The following is a 20,595-nucleotide window of genomic DNA, read 5'->3' on the forward strand; positions in this document are numbered from 1 at the left end:
ATATTTTGTACCATATTTAAGCTAAACTTCTTGTAAAAGATGGAACTGTTTTCATGTGGTTTGTTTCTTGGAGTGCTCCTAATTTGGAGTGCTCCTTATTTTTCACTTTTCCTCTTGCTTTTAATCAACTGAAATTATTGCTTTGCTTTAAAGAGACTTTTTAAAAAATATAAATTACATTTGCTAAAAATTCACTGCTTTTTGATTCGTCAGTTGTGACTTGATCTCCCACATGCTGGGTAAATAAAAGAGGATTGAGTCATGGCGCCCATCCCCTCCAGTCACTACCAGTGCCTTGCTGGGTTGTGAATTGGTTGTAACAGGTCAGGCCAAAGGGGATGTGATGTGGTGCTGCCCCCTAGGGGTCAAACTTAGGTTCTGTAATGAGTCACTACTGAAAAGGTGGATCTCAGTCTTGATCTTTATATAGTTTTTTTTTTTTTTACTTAAATTTGACTTATTAAGTACAGATAAGAAAACATTTAGTAAATCCTTTTTTTGTGACTTTCCTCACTATTCCTCACCAAAATGTGTTTAAACTTGTGTTTAGGTTTTGTGGATTCTGCTAAATGAACTCTCTTTACATTCCTGAAGAACACTGCTTTGTTCTTATGTATGGATCCTAGTAATCCTGAAGACCTAGGAACAAGTAAAAATTAAAACCCTGCCCTACAAAAATGGCTTATGGGGGTAGTCTTTCCTTTTCTTGAGCAATATCCAACCAGAGGCCTATCTTTTTAACTCTTGTCCAAGTGCCTGTTTCCTGAAGTGACAGTGATGTTCAGAGATCTTTATTTACGGTGAATACCAACTTGTTCCCTTAAGTATCCCAGAGTCTGATGGTTACCTAGAACTTTCTAGTATTGTTTTACTTTAACCGGAAGTATTTTATTTTGATACACTTTATGCCTGATAGTCTAGACTGTTAATGATTCATAATACAAGGAACTAGGCAATGTTGCATGTGTTTGCTATAGATGCTTGTATGGGAGATCTGGAGCTGGACAGTAAGAGAAAAGGGAGAATGAAGCTAACAGTTTAGAAGTTGTATTAAATTCTGCCAGAGGGAAATGAGAGTTGGGAAAATATAATAAAATCTCAATAATTTATGTTAATGAAGGCTCCAAATGCATTCTCTAAGGTACCAAAACATGGTTATACTTCTACAGATATGTAACCATTAATATGTACTTTGTTTTAGCTTGTTTTTATTTATGCTGATTTAAAATTAGTTTGGGGGCTGGCCCGGTGGCACAGTGGTTAAGTGCACGCGCTCCACTGTGGTGGCCCAGGGTTCGCAGGTTCGGATCCCGGGCGCGCACTGACGCACCACTTGTCAAGCCATGCTGTGGTGGCGTCCCATATAAAGTAGAGGAAGATGGGTGTGGATGTTAGCCCAGGGCCAATCTTCCTCAACAAAAAAAAAAAAAAAGAAGAAGAAGATTGGCATCAGATGTTAGCTCAGAACTGGTCTTCCTCACACAAAAAAAATAAAATTAGTTTGTATTCTCTAGTAAACACTTACTAACTGCATAGTGACCCCTGTGTAGGAGGCAGCCACTCTTGGTTATTTGTATATTAAAAAAACCTTGAAGGTTCTTTTCATAGGTATGATACTAAACTTTATAAAAACAGTCAATTCTTTGGTATTAGTGGAACTTTTGAACTTTTCGTTTCTTTTTGTCTTACTTTTTGCCATTGTTTTCATACTCCCAAAGTGTCTCTAAAAGACGCATCTTGGAAAATAGAACATACAGATGCTGGTGTTGGAATCGGGACTCCGTGGAGGAATAGCGTTTGTCCGGATTCTGGCCTTGTGCCACAAATCTAAAGCACATCCATTTCATCTGCCAGTAGGCAGTTACGGCTTTCTGCAAGCCCCTATAAATAAAGATTATTTCTATTTATCCTGCTCAGTGTGTTTCCTGTAACAAATCATTCAAGAAACTCTGGTCCCTTCATGAACATATCAAGATCGTCCACGGATATGCAGAAAAGAAATTTTCCTGTGAAATTTGTGAGAAAAAATTCTATACCATGGCTCATGTGCGGAAACACATGGTTGGTAAGTTTTTTCTGCTTCTTTTCTCTCACACCTATAATTTTCCCTTGTTCTTTGGTGTGTTTTATGCTCTGGATTGGGCAGGAGATGAGGAACTGCCTGACTTTAATCAGTTTTGACTTGTTAAGACTAAATGCAGCATGTCTTCAGTAAGCATCACCAAATTGGACGGTGTAGTCTTCCCCACCCAGGATTCTTTTCAACGTTGTTATTTATGTTTCTCTTCAGAACATTACTATTAAAGCCTCACAAATTAGAGTGTAGAAAATTAAGATGGCATAATTACCCTACAGTAGGACACCTGTCTCTTCCAGTTTGAGCTTTTTGGTGGACTTATTTTGAGTGTAAGTGCATTCTGTGTTGCAGCACACACAAAAGACATGCCATTTACATGTGAAACCTGTGGAAAATCATTCAAACGCAGTATGTCACTCAAGGTGCACTCCTTGCAGCATTCTGGAGAGAAGCCCTTCAGATGCGAGGTAAGGAATGTGCTACCCTAGGGGCTAGCTCTCGTGTGTGTGGTGAAGTGGTGAGGGAGGTGTGCTGTAGTACAAGGCACGAGGCTGCCTTTCCATAGGACCTTTAGGCGTGTGCTCTGAGCGGTGTGTTCTCTCACTGCTAGGTAGAGAAATATCTTTTTTATCACACTGTTAAACTTTCTTAGATTAGGTTAAACTTGGGAATAATACATGATGAGTAATTTTTCTTTTCTCGGTAATTCAGAGAAGTTGGGTATACTTCAGTGAAAATTATATGGGGAAATTTCCCTTTTATTAACAACTCAACTGCGGAAATATAGCAAAGCCAAATAGTTGACACCAGCAGCTTCTCTTTTGAGTATGAAAAATAAACCTAATCCCAGAGACTGTGTAGGGTGGGCTCAAGTAAAGCTACTGTGCTTGGCATTCAAAAATCTCCACTGTGTCCAATGCAGAACTGTGACGAAAGGTTTCAGTACAAGTACCAGCTACGCTCCCACATGAGCATCCACATTGGGCACAAACAGTTCATGTGCCAGTGGTGTGGCAAGGATTTCAACATGAAGCAGTACTTCGATGAACACATGAAAACACACACTGGTAAGAATTTCCTGGGCAAGGTACAGATGTGTCTCGAGCACTTGTTGATGATCTCCTGTGAGTCTGTTTATGTAAAAATGTAAACCACAAAGTTGCATTCTAAGTGCAAATTCCACTTTAAGTAAACCTGATATGTAAAAATACAGATTTATAATACTGAAAAATTAGGCTTTCATAACTCTATTTAAAAAAGGATTATTTGTTAGTGCCTTTTAACTGTGGGTTTCTTCAAGACAGTGGATTCTTTACTTGGGGCACAAGATCTCCTGAAATTGTATAAAACTTGTTTTGTGTATGTGCATATGTTATCTTTCTAAGGAAAGGGTTCTGGCCTTTTAAAAAATGGAGGACACTGACTGCTTCAAATAGAATACCCTCTCAGTATTCTTCAAGTTTGATTGGATGTGATTTACCAAAATTCACTACTTTTCAGGAATACATCCATCAGATGAAGTTAAATAATATTTTAACCACTTTGTGTTTTTAGGGGTGTATGCTTCATAGCACAGATTTGAACCTTGTAAGCATTTGATTATCCCGCTTCCAGGGTGCTGGCTGAAAATAATAGCTTCCCTGTCAACACTGCGTCACTGCAGCTCAGGCTCCACATACCAGGATTAGCTGTCTTTGCACAAATTGAACAGTATGAAACATTTTTCAGGTTTCTAGATAAAATCTAATCATAGGATTCTTGGTTCTATTAGTCTGCAGAGTAGCAGAGCTGGAAAGAACCACAAGAGATTATCTTGCTTAGCCTGGTGTTTTTTTTGCTTAACTAGTGGTGAGGAAATTCTGCCCGTGGCTGGATCACTTTAGTTCCATTTCTCTCTTGAAATCAAAAGAAAAATGCCTGTGCGTTGGGCTTCTTTCCCATTCAGAGCAGAGTACCCTCAGATTTTAAGGATTAGGCTAGATGAAGAGTCATGAGAGGAGTTTCATTAAGTAAATTACACCTTAAAAGGTAATGATAACTTTGAACCCTAAGTGGGTATGTAGCAGGATATAACAGAATATTTCACACATTCTCCTCTTATCATTTGGTGGCTCTGGGATAGGCTCTTAGTTCTGAGTCACCTTGAGGATTCAGTTTTTTGTTATTCAGCATGAGATTATGGAACTAGACAGAAAATAACTTTTTTGAAGGCAGTTGTGTCACATTTACACACGTGCTTGGGACATAGTGGGTGCCAGTAAATGTTTGTCACATGATTGGAAGGAACCTGCAACCACATAAGCCTCTGCCTCTGCACTCATCTCCTCTTCTCTTTGTGTCCCCGTGTGTCTTTCTCCCTGCTCCTTCCTGTCTCCTTCTTTCCTTTCTCTTCCTTCTTTCCTGTTTGTCTGTCTTTCTTTCTTCAGACCCTTAAATGTCTATAATATAAAACTAAAGTGTATATTTCATGATTAACGTATCTGCTGAATAAAATTTTACAAGTATTCTTCTTTTACCACTTAGGCAAGCTGAACATTTCCTAGATCTTCTAAGGGAATACAGCCACCTAAATTCACTTAAATTTTTGTCCTTCTCATTAAAACAGTAGTACATAACTTATTAAAGTATATTGGAAAACTGAAAACAAAATAGAAATGATCTATAATCTTATCTCTGAGAGATCACTACTGTTAACATTTTGGCATACATTTAAAAAAAAAACTTTAGTTTCTTAATACACATATAGGTAGATACTATGCATAAATGTTTATGTGTTCATGTACATAGTAATAAAACAAAAATTGGGTCTTTATACTCTATTGTAACTTGTTTTTTATTTTACTATACTTTGTCATTAACAGCAATATCATTTTAATGGTTGTATAATATTCCTTCTTATAAATTTGCTGTAACATATTATTATGCACATATATGCCAGGCACTGTTAAGTGCTTTACATACATTATCTCATTTAATCAATATTACCTTTACAGCAGTTCTATAAAGTAAAGGATGTTATCTCCATTCTATTTTGCTAGTTTCCTATTGGACATTTAGATTATTTCTGTTTGCAGTTTTTCTACTGTTATAAATAATATTATGATAAACAACTTTGTGGCTAATACATCCATGGTTATTTTACTTAGGATAAATTCCTGGAAATGGGATTATTAGGGCAAAGGGATGTGCACATTTTTAAGAGTTGGTGATATGTATTACAGAATTGCTGTCCACAGACACTCTTATCAGCTGTACAGGAAAATACCCACTTCCCCAACCTTCTACAATGCTAAATAAAATCCTTGCTGATTTGATAGGTGAAAAATGGTTTCTTACTATATTAATTTGCACTTAATTGCTAAGTAAGACTGAACATTTTTTATATGCTTTTTGGGTGTCAATGTATTTTCTTTTCTGAATTTCTTGTGCCTTTTCTGTTTTTATCTTTCCATTGCAGTGTTTGACTTTTTCTTAACGTTTATAATAGCTCTTTATATATATTTATATATACTGGACCTTGTTTAACACCGATATGAAAATACTTTCCGCTGGTTTGTCATCTGCCTTTTAATTTTGTTTGTAATACTCAAATTGGGAAAGCAGTATGGAGTTGGACAGACCTGGCTCTGCCACTCACTAGCAGTGTGACTTTAAGTGAATTATGCAACCTCTGTAGGCCTTTGGTTGGTTTCTTGATGTTAAATAAGGATGATCATAGCACCTGAGAAGATACAAGGAGAAGGGTTAGCTTTAAAGAAGAAAAGAGATAGCTCTTTTCAGGCTGGTGAAACCACATTCAGAGTATGTCTTGGTGGGGATTAAGGCCATTGCAGGAACTGGCTTTGATTGGGCTGTTTCTTTGCAGTTAAGGAGAAGTGAGGCAGATCTTATCTAGGGAAGCTGACCAGCCATCAGACAGGGTTTCCTAGGATGGTGTGGACATGGGGTGAGTGCAACATAGAACAATTGCTGATTCTCCTTGTACCAGGCACAGTGCTAAGAGTTTTTGCCCTCAAGGAGTTTACAGTCCAATGATAGTGATGGTAATTAATAATAATAATAATAATAATAGCACTAAAATGCATTGAATGTCTGCTATGTGCCAGATACTGTTCTAAGCACTTCCCTTGTATTTTTAACTTATCACAATAACCTATTACTATTATGTTCATTTTTAAGATGAGGAAACTGAGGCTCAGAGATTAAATAACTTGTCCAAAGCAGTCTGACTCCAGAACCACATACTTAATGAGTCTGATATAAATTTAATGTAGCAAGTAGTAAAATGGAGGGATACACAGGGCATCATGAGGGCAAAAAGCACCATCCCAGAGTCTGGTTCTCATCTTCCACAGTTTGTCAGTGTGCTCAAGCAGATCAGAGGAATTGATATGTGCTAAATAGTCTTAATGATATCTAATTAAAATGGCTAATTTATTAATTTACAGTGAAAGGCTGAGTGGCAGGTGGTTCATAACTCTTATGTTCTTTGATCAGGATATTCTTTGCCTAAAGAAAAATCTATATTAGAAGCTAAATTATAATCAGAAGATTGTGAGAGACAGGGAATTACAGCAAAGGAAGTAATTGAATGACCTTAATGGTGAGTACCATACTTCATTGAATCCAAGAAGCCATCAGTTGTAAGACAAACTTAATTTATATACGTCTAAGAAAATACTGCAAATTAAACAATAAATGCCATTGATAGTGAGGTATATGTCAATTTCAGAGATGTTAGTACGTGAGGGAAAATGCATGTCTTAGAATTAACAAATATTAATTTATAAATATTAATTAGGGACCTACTAAATGGAGCTACTATAGTGAACAAGACTGAAATGGTCCCTAGGTTCAGAGTTTATAGTCAGGTTGAGGTGATAGATAAGCAAGGCATAGCAATGGTTTAGTCATGAGAGCATAGTAAGTACATGGAATGTACATACAATGTGATGGATCGGCGGGGAGGGGCAGAGAGTATGATAAGACATGATACTGGAGAACAGAAAGCAAGTACCAGATCACAAAAAAATCTATAAGCCATGTAAAAAAGTTTGGATTTTATTCTAAGGACAGTGGGAAGTTCTTGAAATGTGTTAAGCAGACTGTAACACAACTATCTGAAAGTTCATTCTGGCTACAGTGTGGAGAATGAATTGGAGGGTGGAGAGCAAGAATAGAGATGGAGAAACCAGTCAAGTGGATATTGTAGTAATCCAGGTGAATGATTGTGGTGTTATGGACTATGGTAATAGCAGTGGATGAAATTAAAGTGATAGACAAGGTAAAGTTGAATGAACTTGGTGATTGATTGGATATCAGTGGTGTGGGAGAGAAGAATCAAGGGTTAGTCCCAGATTTGGGGCTTGTATACCATTTGTCAAGAGAGAGAATAGTGGAGGGAGGAGCAGGTTTGCCAGGTAGGATAATGAATTTAATTTTGTTAGTTTTGAGATATCTATGGGACATTCAAGTGGAAATATCCAGTAGGCAGTTTGAGAGATTTAGGCTAGATATAGAGATATACAGACTTCTGAGGCTGCTCAAGGATGTTCATACTAAGCAGACTGGAATGCTTGTGTTTATTGGCCAAACTGCTTTTTCCTTTGAGCAGTGCAAAACACAACTGACTAGCCAAACCCTCACTCTTTTCTGTCTTCCCTGCAGATTCTCTGTCTTCATTTATAACAGTCTTTCTTCAGGCTCATTACAACACAGTTTCTTACAATCAGCTTAGCTTTATCTGTATGTAACCAGTCATATGTTTAAATGTATTGATAGATGTGCTTTTCTAGTTACCTTGATGGACTTAGCTGTTAGTGTATCTTCCAGCCACCCATTTACCAGCTCTTCCTTAAAGTGGGACATTATACAGGTGGTTGATTTCAAATGTTACATTTTGATTTTTCCTTATTTCAGCCTCCTTGTAATCTTACCTTGAGGTTTCAGGGAAACGTTGACATCAGTTATTAGCACAGTTAGGAGATGGGGCCTAATGAATGATGAGAGTTAGAGGTAGGTGAGATTGTGGGCTTAAGCATAGAACGATGAATGTGGAAAATTTGGTGGGACATCAAGAAATGAGTAAAAGATTATTAAGCAGTAAAAAGGACCCATTTTAATTTGAATCCATGTATTTTTTGATAGGCCAGTTCTAATAGTATTTGGTCTTTTTATGGCAAATCATTATAGCCTAGAAGACTACAAATGAGAGATTAGAGACATCCAGGATTGGATCCAATTTGAGCACATAACAGAAAGTTAAATGTCTATACATTCAATCAACTTTCAGTGATTACATGCTGTTTGCAAATAAAGTGTTTAGTGCACCTAAGAAGTGACTGGTGAATCAAGTGGAGAGTGTTTGCTGATATTGGACTAATAATTCAAAGATTAGGTTCCTTGGCTCTGTTTCCTGTGGCTGTTGGGAGTCAATAACACTAACTCTGGAGAGTCAAGGAGGGAGGATCCAGGGGTTTGGTAGCTTATCAAGCAGGTGTGCTTTTAAAACATGTTATTGTACAAATCAGTCATGTTTACTTGAGAAAAACAGAAATTACATATAAGCATAAACAATAAAGTAAAACATCACTCAGAATCCCATTACCTAGAGATAATCATGGTAACATTTCTTATAATTCTTTCCATATTTTTTCTCTATATATTTTTCAATAAAAGTGGATAATACCACGCATACATTTCATATCTTGTTTTACTTAAAAGACTATGATATTAATAGATTATAGATTTTCCTGTTAATAATTACGTTTCTATACTTTTATAATATTTTTAATGGCACTTTCCATCAGATGGGTATACCATAATTGATTTAATCAATTCCATTTAACATAGTTTGAAGTTTTTAAGGTAATTGGAGGAAACTGATTAAAAGGAAGGAAAACAAGCTGGGCTCAAACCTTGTCTAGAAGGATGAATATGAATCTCAGTGAAGAGCCTCCCAGTGGCAGTTATTGAATAATGAAAAGCAGAAAGAGAACTATGATAGAAAGTAGTAGTGGTAATTATGGAGAAAACTGGTCCCTCCTGACTGTTAATCCAGTCTCTCAGGGAAGTGAGGGAAATTCTGGCTTCCATGGAAGTAGGGCAACAGGAGATAGCAGTTTTCAAAGGCAGAGAGAAGAAATAAGGACTAGATATGGGTGAAGACGTGTTTGCTCCTGGTATAAGAAGGGGTCCCAAAGTGGAGGAAAACAGTAAGAAAGTAACGGTCCTTTGTGTGTGCGGGAATGCGTAGGGCGTTGAGGTGTGAAGTGCTGGCGTTTCTGTGTCAGAAGCACAGACTCTGGAGCCAGACTGCAGTTTTAAATCCTGGCTCTCCACTCACTGTAGAACCTTGAGCAAGTTTCTTAATTTCCTTATCAGTAAAATAGGGATAATAATATACCTACCTCACCTGTGGTCTGTGGCCATGAGGATCCCAAAGGTTCCTAGATGTAAGTGATTAGAACAGTGCCAAGCACACAGGAAGACCCAGTACACAGTAGAGTCGTGATGCAGAGTTGAGTAAGGACGTCTGTTAGACAGCAGGGGCAGTAACTGAAGTGAGAGCAAACTCTCTTGTAGCAGGGGCTGCATAAAGACACAAGCTGTGTACACTGAGAACTGATGAAGGGCTGGAGAATTACAAGCGTGTGGTCACTGAAGCACGCGTACGTGGTACTCCACACCTCACCACAGCACTCCATGTGGAGTGATTAATGGACATGTACGTTCAAAAATCATTCTGTTTCCCCACTATGGCCTGGGTAGAGAACCAGGCAGACATAGCATGGAACTAAGTAATAAGTCTGAAGGACAGTTAGGAGGCTTAAAAATTAAGCCCTTAAAGGGAGGTAGGGGGAGGGCGAAAGGGGTAAAGGGGGACATTTGTACAGTGACACATGGAAACTAGACTTTTGGTGGTGAACATGATGTAGTGTATACAGAAGTTGAAATATAATGATGTACACCTGAAATTTATATAGTGTTATAAACCAGTGTTACCTCAATTAAAAAAAAAAGTTAAACCTTTAGAACCCAAACCTAATTTCCTCCCTAAGTATCCTTGGAATGATGGGATTTGGTCTCTTTTTTGACTCATTGGCCCAGTGGTTCTCAACCAAGAAGAGTAGCACCCCCCTCAACCCTCTCCACACCCATGGACATTTGGAAATGGTGTGGGGACAGTTTTGATTGTCAAAATCTTTTGGGGACATTTAGTAGGCTGGCACCAGAAGTGTTAAGTGCTTTTCAAATGTGCCAGATAGTCCCACATAATGAAGAATTGTCTGCAGAAATGCCAGTGGCACCCCCGTGGAGAAACACTGCAGTGTGAAATTCCTGGTGTAGGGTGAGTCAATCCGGTATTTTCCAAGTCCAAGACCAAAAAGCAAGCCACGTGCTAAGGATTATGTATGAGTAGGCATGAAGAGATTTATTTGCTCCACAGGACATTTTCAGCAAAGTCTTACTTTTGGTTGGAATGTCAGAAATTGCTTACAGATTAACTTTGCCTAAATTCAGAGGCAAAGATTCATCTGTGGTTTTAGTTCCCTTGAGCACAGGAAAGCTGTTTGAATAGTTCTTATGTAGGACGTGAAGGATCATTACTGTAGGTGCCTTCTTTTTTTTTTTTTTTGATAGCTCATTACATTTTTTTTGTGTGTGTGTGAGGAAGATCAGCCCTGAGCTAACATCCATGCCAATCCTCCTCCTCTTGCTGAGGAAGACCGGCCCTGAGCTAACATCTATTGCCAATCCTCCTCCTTTTTTTCCCTTTTTCTCCCCAGTAGATAGTTGTATGTCGTAGTTGCACATCCTGCTAGTTGCTATCTGTGGGACGCCGCCTCGGCATGGGCAGAGAAGCGGTGCCTCAGTGCGCGCCCGGGATCCGAACCCGGGCCGCTGGTAGCGGAGCGCGCGCACTTAACCGATAAGCCACGGGGCCGGCCCTTCTTTTTTTCTTAAACCAAGCCCAAATGGTAGGTTGTGTGTAAGTTTTACTTGTATCTGTTCTTAAGTCTCAACTTTGGGAGACTCTATTATGACTCTTAGAATATAATAATGCCATAAGGGAGAGGAGTGGTAATCTCCTTGTTTAATATAAGGAATAGCATGAGTGCATAATTACCGCCTAGTATGTTAATCATTTTTTTGTGTCTGTGTTCATCTCAGGAGAGAAACCCTTTATCTGTGAAATCTGTGGCAAAAGCTTCACCAGTCGCCCCAACATGAAGAGGCACCGCAGAACTCACACAGGCGAGAAGCCCTATCCATGTGATGTGTGTGGCCAGCGGTTCCGCTTCTCCAACATGCTTAAGGCCCACAAGGAGAAGTGCTTTCGGGTGACCAGCCCGGTGAATGTGCCGCCTGCTGTCCAGATCCCACTTACAACTTCCCCAGCCACCCCAGTTCCTTCTGTGGTGAACACACCCACAACCCCAACCCCTCCAATCAATATGAATCCTATAAGCACTCTTCCCCCTCGGCCCATCCCCCACTCCTTCTCACACCTCCACATCCACCCACACCCTCACCACCCACACCACCTTCCTATCCCTCCTGTCCCTCACCTCCCCCCACCTCCAGCTCTCTTTAAGAGCGAGCCTTTAAATCACAGAGGCCAGGGTGAGGACAACTTTCTGCGGCACCTGGCAGAGAAGAACAGTTCAGCACAGCATCATTAGCATCCATCTCCTTAAGTGTGTTCTCCATGAGTTGTGTGCCCATAGGTGAGTTTGCAGAGAGGGAGTTGGTGAGCATTTCTGTAGCTGTCAGACTCTCCTCAGCCTCCACCAAGAGCTTTGTCGTTGTCGTGGCGAATCAACACCTCCAAGGGAATGAACAAGAAGACTACCTTGAGCTCTCAGAGGGAACTGTCATCCAAACCAGGGGAACCGCGGAACTAAAGCCCAATTTGCTTGCATTTTCTGGTGACTTTTATAAATTTCAGATACTCAGACTTGTGGAATTTTATAATTTCATATCAGCTGATGAGGTATGCTTGCTTTTATATCCTGGACTTCTCCTCAAAGAGGAGACAGGCCTGGTTTCCTTTGTACTAATCGGGAAGGCTGTGAGGTTAATCCAGAGCATTAATTGTATCACTGTGTATCGTAATGAATTCTTTTCAGCTTTTGGCGCTGGCTTCAGAGTTGAGCTAGCCACGTTTCACAGTATATCAAGCATTATAGAGAAAGACAGAAATTTTCTTCTTTGTGTAGCTCTCCTAACGCACTCTTTATTTTACTACAGAAATTATTTTAGAGTTTTTGTATAGACTTCTTTAGTAGTCTGTTTCTAAAATGAAATGTATTTCAATAAGCGGTGTAATTTTTTCAGTGTAGCTGGACCTATGTTGTAAAATAGAAAAAATTTTTATAATCATCAAAATGTGATTCTTAAAGATGCATTTAACTTCTGTAGTTCAAAGTTATTCTTACATCCGTACAACTCGAAGGTGCTTCAGAGACGAGATGTATCCAAGAGGGTCTCCAGACCAGGTTACTGCAAAAACGAGGTTTTGCTTTCAGAACTTGGCATGAGTCCTTGGTAGTTTTTTTAATCTCTACTCAACACTCAAGTGTCTGTTAGGCTCACTGACATGCTCCTGTCCTCCGTGTTTCATTAATTCAGTTGGTCCAGTCAATGGAATGATTTGCAGAGGGTTGGGCCTTTTCCACGGAAGTCCCCTAAAGCGTGCATGTTTTGAAAATCTGGGTAAAGCCGTTTGCTGTCAAGAGGAAGAAGTAATGGAGATTGTTTCATCTCAGTCACATCTCACTCTCACTTCCCTCAGAACTGTGTTCATGTTCCATCTTCATGAGATGACAGATTGAAGACGCGTAATAACACTGCTTGTTTTGAGGTTGCTTTATTTTTCTAGAATTGTTATGAAAAGATAAAATAGTACACTAACATCACAAACATGATGTGATAGTGGCTGAGAAATTTGGATGAGAACACAAATTGGTTATGAGTTTTAAAATGTCTGTTATATCAGTAGATACATTCACAACTTTGAGCTATTTACTGTAGTGAGGGAAAGAAAGCTCCTGCATTTTGCTGCCCTGTCCTCTGCAGATAATTACGTGACAGCAGCATTCCTGGGCGGTAAGGAGAGCAGCATCTCCAACACCTTTAGGCAGGTTATTTTTTCAAGTTTGGGAAACTTCTAAAGAGCACAATCAATCAGGAGCTTGTTATAGGAAAGGCTAAGAGAAGGGCTAACATATGGGTTATATTTAACTGATCAAATTTATCCAGACTCAATATAGCTAAAAATTTTGTATTTTTTCATCTCAGAGAACTGAGTTCCAAAGCTCGCCTACTTTGTCTCACTCTCCCTCTCTCTATTTTTTTAAGCTTGAAATTTCTTTATTTTTCTTTCCTCAGGCTCTTAAATCATTGCCGGAATCAGGCTGGCTTTTATTTATTTTTTATTTTTAATATTAAATGTGCAGATATACTTCAAGCACTTTTCTGGCTGATTAGCTCTGTGGTAGGAAAAAATGGAACTCTTTCAATTGAGGTTAAGTCCCTATTTTTAAAATATCACATTCTCTATTAGCTTTTTGGTTTAATATTTCTAAATTTTTTCCTTCTGATTATTGCCTTTGTCTTTTATAATGAGCATAGGAAAATTCTGGAATGAGGCAGAAAAGTATCTCAAGACATATACTTTTCTTCCTGATGTTGGATGTAATTTCTAACGAATGTTATTTTAAATATTTGTATACATTCTTTGAAGACCCCGGTACCCAAACCAATAAGGAAAGTTAATTCCTTGTTTATGACTGTTATATCTTTAGTGGCTGCTTCCTCTTACTCCCACAATCTCCTTTGCATTCCATGACAAGTTTGTGGATCTACACGTTTATGTAGGCATATTATTATTTCACGGCCAAGCCTGTAATATTAAAATGATTTTTTAAAAAGACGTAAGTTGCAGCTTAGTTAATTGGTTATACCTTATTTTGTTCTAAATACGTTTACGATATTGGACAGCAATTCTGAATTCTAGACTTCAGACCATTGAATCAACCATTTATGAGGTGTACTATAGTTATTATACACTGGAAAATTCAGGTAGTCATCTTTAATTTTTCATTCAAGAGAATATAGCCATAAGAAAATATCTGCTACATAGGAAAACCAGTATTAAGCAAATAATCACCACCACCCTTAACAGAAGCAAAAAAGAATTATTATTTTTTAAATCAGCATTGTCTTACAATACAGTTCTTAGTGAAATGTATTGTGGAACAATCTGGAAGCTTCCAATTTTTTTTCCGTAGATAAGTATACCTTCCCTGACATGGGATTTGTGGTCTTCAGGAAAACTGCTCAGAACATATTACATCAGTATCATATTACATGTGAATAATGAAATGCATTAAGCATATCCACAACATTAACGCTTCTAAATATGAGAACTGCAGGATTAAGCCTTAAACATATATGTGCATCAGGTTTAACATGCTTAAGACTCAAACTCAGGGTTGAAAATTTGATTGGGGTCCTTTACTAAGATGTAAGTCGCATTATGTGCTGTGTTCAGTCCCACATACAGTACAGCACCCCGTGACTTCTTCAAAACTTATTACCTACTTGCTATCTGCTTAGGAAGAAAGGAATTATGGAGGAGTTTGAGTTCTCAGGCCTTATCTGTACTTAAATAAGTCTTTTAAAGACAACAAAGGCCACATTTCAGCATTATATAGATGTCAGATAGAGGCTGCTTCTCATTCCTTAATTTTACTGTCTTGAAAGGCTTGTATCATTGCTAGAGTTAAGACTTAAGGAAAATTCCCGAGGACTTTCTTGAGTTCACATTGCTTTTTTTTTTTTATTGCATTTTTCTATTCTTTTATCATAGGTTTGTCAAATATGAACTCTTCCTTAGCCTTAGTGAAAGGCTGCTTGCTGCTTTCTCAAATTGAGTCAGGTAGGCTCATACTGAGTTAGATTTTTTAATTTGAATGAGGAAAATAAGATGAAAAGTTTAAAGGCATGTGGCTTCATTTCCACCTGTATTTGTGATTTGATTCTTACTTTTAGCAAGCAGGGAGGTCTCTACATAAAACTTTACGGTAGTTCAAAAACCTTTGCAAATCAGTTACATTTACTTGTACAGTCTACCATTTACATTAACTGTTCTAAATTAATGGCTGAGCATGGACATTACCATAGTTGTACCACCTTTTTAAAAACTACATTTGTTGGAAGTACCTTTTCATTGTGGTTAGAACGCTCCCTATAATTTGAATGTCCCTAGTATACTAACTGAAGGCAAAATACTTTGAAGAGATGTTTGTAAACTTTGAATTTTCTACTTTTTAAAAATTTTTCAGTTTTTATGTTTGTTGAATGGATAAGTATGTTTAGCTTAGTTTTGATTTCACTGGAAGTTTTAAATTTTGAGAAGATCAAGCAGAACTAGAAATCCATTGCAAATGTATATATATTTATCCCATCTTGCAGATTTTGGGTAGTGAAACACAGAATGGTAGGTGGGGTTTTATTGTTTAAAAAACAAAAAGGAAAAGAAAACTGAAGTTAGAGAAACTCTTCTGTTTGAGCTACTGTATTGAAGAGACAACCTTTATTACATTGCTTATCCATGTGATGGACATTGTGATGCTGTTTTAGACTGTATGGAAAGTATTTAATGAAAAAGGGGATGAGTTACATTTAAGAATTTTATCACCTCGCTACCATTACAAAAATCAACTCACTCAGAATTCTTCGGGCTATAAAATTGAGCAAGTAAATATTGGGTTTTAATTTTCCTTTGCCTAAACCAAGATAGGAGATTTCCCAAAAGATCATTTTTTCAGGAATGAAAGGTCATTAGTCATTAGAGATAGTGGCATTATTATGCAATAACAACGCCCTAGCTAACCTGCTTCTGTCATCTGTAGCATTTATAATAAATAACGATGACCTTCCAACCCTGGACACTACCTCGATAGAGCAAACCAGAGATCCTCTCTACATTTTCTATGGAAGCCATAAAAGTTGCCATCAATATATCCACTTTCATAGTTCTATACTTTTATACTCTAGACTTTTTATAGACTTTATGACTAGATCTTTTTGTCTTAGGGGATAGGTTTTGCAAGATTCAAAGGAAAATCAAACTCCTTGGTTGTCCCAACTTTGAAGCTTTAGCTTCAGTAAATTTGTTTAAAGAAGCAGATAGTGTACCATTTATCAAATTCTTCATTTAAGTCAAAACTATTTTGCAGAGCTGCATATCCGGAAGACAAACTTCTCTTTCTTGTTCCCTAAGTAGAAGCTATATTGTTGTAAGAAATTACTTATAAAGTGGATTTCTACCTTGTTCCTCGGTGTGTTACTCGATAATATGTGTGTGTGTTGTCACAATGTTCCTGGAGCTGTTTTTATTTCTTTGTGACAGATAAGTGAGTATACACTTCTCTCGCATTCTCTGTTATCTCACTGCAGCTTCAGTCTCTCACTCTGTTCTTGAGTGCCTTCAAAAAGCCAGCATCCTGGAACATTCTTTTCCTGGTCTGAATCCTACCTCTGATTATTTCATTCTCCATGAGTATTGGGATTCACCCTTATTCAATTGGTTTGGCTCTACAGATTAGCTAAAACCATGGACAAGAATTTTGAACGTATTTCTGTTTTGTTCCCCCATGTCATTTTTAGATTACATTTTTAACTTTTATTTATATCTTATTTCTTCACCTATTGTATCTCTAATGATGAAAGATTTTATCCTTCTCTTACTTTTCATTTTCTTTTCTTTCACCAGAAACTAGATGTTCCTTTAAAATTAAAGGTCAGTGAGCATCTCTTTTGAATATCTTTTTCTCATCTTGGTCTTCCTGAATGCCTCCCCTTTCTGATTAAGGGATCCTGAATGCTGCTGTTGCTATGCCCTATTCCTCTATACCCTCTCTCTTCCAGAAACATTTTGCTAGGTTGTACCCATAATTTTATTTTAGTCAAATTAATTTAAAATTGCTGTTTGGGTTTATCAAAAGTCCATATTTATTGATTTTTGATCTGCCTCTCTCATCCTCCTGTCCCTCAAAGACTTCCAGTTACTTTCTTTTCTACTTGTTCTCATCTAATTAATTTTAAAAATGATTGATACATAATATATGAAGGATGTAATAAAAAGGGGGATTGCAGTGTGTTCTCCATATGATAATGAGCACCTTACTGATGAAACGTTTTAGCAATTGGCTAATCTTTCACAGTCAAAACTGAAGTTTATGCTGTGCAACAGGTCTCTTGCTCCCTTTCAGTTCTCCTCCAAAACTGAAAACAAATAGAACTCTTTAAAATGAGGAAATTGGATTGCTTTTTTTTTTTTTTAAGTGAATGAAAGCTATTGAGTATTTTGGCCTTAGTCAAAATCTTTCCTTTCTGACTTAAAATGTCATTCCTCTTTCCTTAAAGTTAATAATACTAATACTCAGGTTTGCAAGACTAACTAATAACCACATAAAGTGGGCGTCTAAGAAGGCAGCTGTTAATAAATTCTTAATCCTTTTTGCCTGGCGACAGTGTGTTATTGGTGGGACAGTGCAAAATTGTGAGAATTGGTTATGTTTGATAATGAGTAAATTCAAGACATTTGAAGGCTTCACTGGCTATTATGGGAAGACTAGTTTACAAAATGCAAATTGTAGATTTCTACAGAAATAAGGAACAAGAGTTGCTTGTTGTTTTAAATACTTTTTGCTTTAATTTGCCTTGATAGTCTCCATTATTGATCTAGAAGTTTGCCTCTTTTAGGTAGTAACTGGCTACCTAAAGTTACCACTTTGAAATTTGTGGCTTTTCTCTTCAGAGTCCAGGCGGTACAGCAGTGGGAGCCATGTGGGCTCGCACTTGGAGGAGCCCTGTCCCTGAGACAGACTGTTGGCGTGTTTCATGTCTTCTGATAGGAAACTTGGGTTGCAACTCTCAGAGGGCCCTTGTCCCTGGGAGATGTCTCCTCCGCTTTCCAGTTCTGGGTTCCTTTCACACCATTTGAGCTTCTCCACTGAGATCAGGGATGTCATCAATTACTTGAAAATGATTTTGGGGACATGTAGAAAGTGAGGATGGGGCAAGAAGGGGTAGAAGCTTAGCTTCAGAAGGAAATCTGACACTTGCGGTGTTGGTTTTGATCAGCCAAAGAGCCTGTCTCTGTACTGGATGTACCTAAGTATCAGGTCGTTTCTCAATATCCAGCTCCTCTGAACGAACACAGCTTCCTCCCTGCCTTTTACAGGTGAAAAGGGACCTTGTGATCGGAAGGACAGAGATGCCAACTCAGATCCTGCAAAGGGCTCAAGGCTGTGTTTAATTGCATTTGAAAGTTGGTGGGAAATATTTTATTCTTTTAGAATCTCTAATCCTAGAAATATCTTTTCTATGCTTGATTGTTCAACTCATTTGATTTTTTCAAAAGTAAAAAAAAAAAGATGTGTGGCATAATTTTGGTGTTTACTTCTAAAGTTCTGTCCTCAAGGATATATATGAAGCCTCTGAAAATTAGATGAATTCTTCTCAGTCTTCTGTAGGTTATAATATGCATTTTATTCATTTCTTGACCTGGACTGTATGAGTCTATTCCATCAGCAGTACTGGCTTTGTCCACAAGGGAGCAACAAAGTACTTTAGCTTCTTTATTCTCAACCTTCTAAAGAAAGATTCCACTTTTAAGTCTCTTGTAGAATATCCTCTCTTGGCTCAGTGCTTAGTTGTAGATCTTGGTGTTTAAGACATTTTCCCTTATTACTAAGTCCAGTAGTTGCTCAGTTTTCAGGATGCAAAGAATAACGTGTGGGTCAGAGGTCCGTCTGGGTCAGGCATCTTCATTAGCCTTTTTAAATAATGGTGCCCGGAGAGAAAGCCAGGACCTTCCCATGGGGGCTCCATTATGTGCTAAACACAGAGCAGGAAGGCGACCCTCTTTCTTCCAAATCCCCCCACCCTTGCAGGGCCATCACATCTCTGAGAAGGTCAGGAGCGGCGGGGGTGAGTGGAGCTTGAAGGAGGAAACGCTTCTCACCTTCTCTGCTCCAGGTGGCTGGCTGGTGCACCAGGGAGGAAGTCCTGGGTCAGACCTGCTCCTGACCCAAGGGAGCTCCCCTGCAGCCCCGCCCCTCCAGGCTAGATTTCAGTTTTTGTTCTCTCTCTGTCAGTTACTTGTCTTGGGCTCCTAACCCTCATCAGCTCTCTGACCGCACATTTTATCTGTGCTCTTTGCAGCATCTTCTTCACAATAAGCAGGCCAGTAGTCCACTAAGCGCCACACCAGACTGCAACTATTGACCCTGCAGCACCGCAAGGCATTTGCACCTGGAATGGCTTTCTGAATGGATATGTGCCTGGCTCCTTTTCTCAGCCACGCCTGACCCTGAGCAATACAGGTAGATAGAGGTGTCCACGTGTAACTCCAACACTTGACAAAAGGCAAAACTGAAGCTGTGACTGGTTTGGGTGGCAGGGGTGGCCAGGTGTAACGTGTTTGTTTTTATTTTTGTTTTCCCCAACAGTACTGAAATCACTTGCACTTTTGCTCGTTTCCTAAAGAAAAGAAAATCCAGTTTGCTTGCCAGGAATTGTTTAGCGTTAGGTTTACAAAGCTTGTTGTTGAATGTTGAACATTTTTCCAAAGGAGTTTGACGAAACAGAAGCTGCTTGGTCCCTGTTCTGCCTGCTAGGTCATAAGGATTAAGGCCATGTGGCTGGGGTACTTGTGTCAAGTCCAGAAGGGGGCAGTGTCCCTCTCCTACCTCTGCGAAGATGCAATTGAAGGTCAAATTGGACTCGTGTGTAGGGCAGGTACCTGTCATGCTGCAAAGAAGTTTAGAGGAGTCTTTCAGTTGGGGAAGTGACAGGTAGATAGGACAGGATCTCTTAAGATGGGAAAGACAGTGGGGAGAGGAGAGCTGCTTGGCCCCGGGGAACCGCAGTGAGAGGGAACCGAGCTCCCTCCTGAATCCCCAAACTAGCCTAGCTTCCCTGAGTCATCTTTTTTCCAGCATCCTGTCAGATCCCTCAATGTACTGATTTCCCCTCTTGTGTTAACTATACCAATATTATTTTTTTAGCAATTGAAATGCACTTTTTTATTTCAACTCAATCATGATTTTAAGTATAAAAAATTTATAGACTGTTAAAACTACTTTTTTGTGTATTTTTAACCACTCAATGTAGCATTGTCTGTTTTATTCTTGTGAGACTCTGGTACAAGGTGTGCCACTTCATGATATTTCCGAGATGCTGGGCCTTTGGATGTGTACGGTAACCAACTTAATGCTAATGTTCAAAGTAAAAAAAAAAAGTAGCCATCTCTGTTGTGTGTCTTTCTTCACTTCATTTCTTCCTTATCCTCAGTTGATAACATTTTGAGGTCTCCCTGCACAGTGTTGTCTTTTTCTGTAAAATGAACAATCCTGATCTGGTATCATCCCTTCTCTCTAGTCCTGGTAAGAGGCTGCCCAGCCCACAAACCAGTTTCTGCAGGATAACCTGTTTTCAAG

General features: G+C 38.6%; 1 protein-coding gene across 1 annotated transcript in view; it reads left to right on the plus strand.

The window, feature by feature from the left end:
- ZNF652 (zinc finger protein 652) overlaps positions 1–20,405 on the plus strand; it is a 59,841-nt gene extending 39,436 nt beyond the window's left edge. The window contains exons 3-6 of the mRNA XM_004434653.3: positions 1,918–2,065; positions 2,429–2,544; positions 3,000–3,144; positions 11,252–20,405. Coding sequence (XP_004434710.1) covers positions 1,918–2,065; positions 2,429–2,544; positions 3,000–3,144; positions 11,252–11,763 — 921 coding nt within the window. The 3' untranslated portion in view covers positions 11,764–20,405. The remainder of the gene's footprint in view (positions 1–1,917; positions 2,066–2,428; positions 2,545–2,999; positions 3,145–11,251) is intronic.
- The last annotated feature ends 190 nt before the right edge of the window (positions 20,406–20,595 follow it).

The sequence above is a fragment of the Ceratotherium simum genome, chromosome 16, assembly GCF_057802395.1.
Source record: "Ceratotherium simum simum isolate JZ-2026a chromosome 16, ASM5780239v1, whole genome shotgun sequence".
Classification (NCBI taxonomy): Eukaryota; Metazoa; Chordata; class Mammalia; order Perissodactyla; family Rhinocerotidae; genus Ceratotherium; species Ceratotherium simum.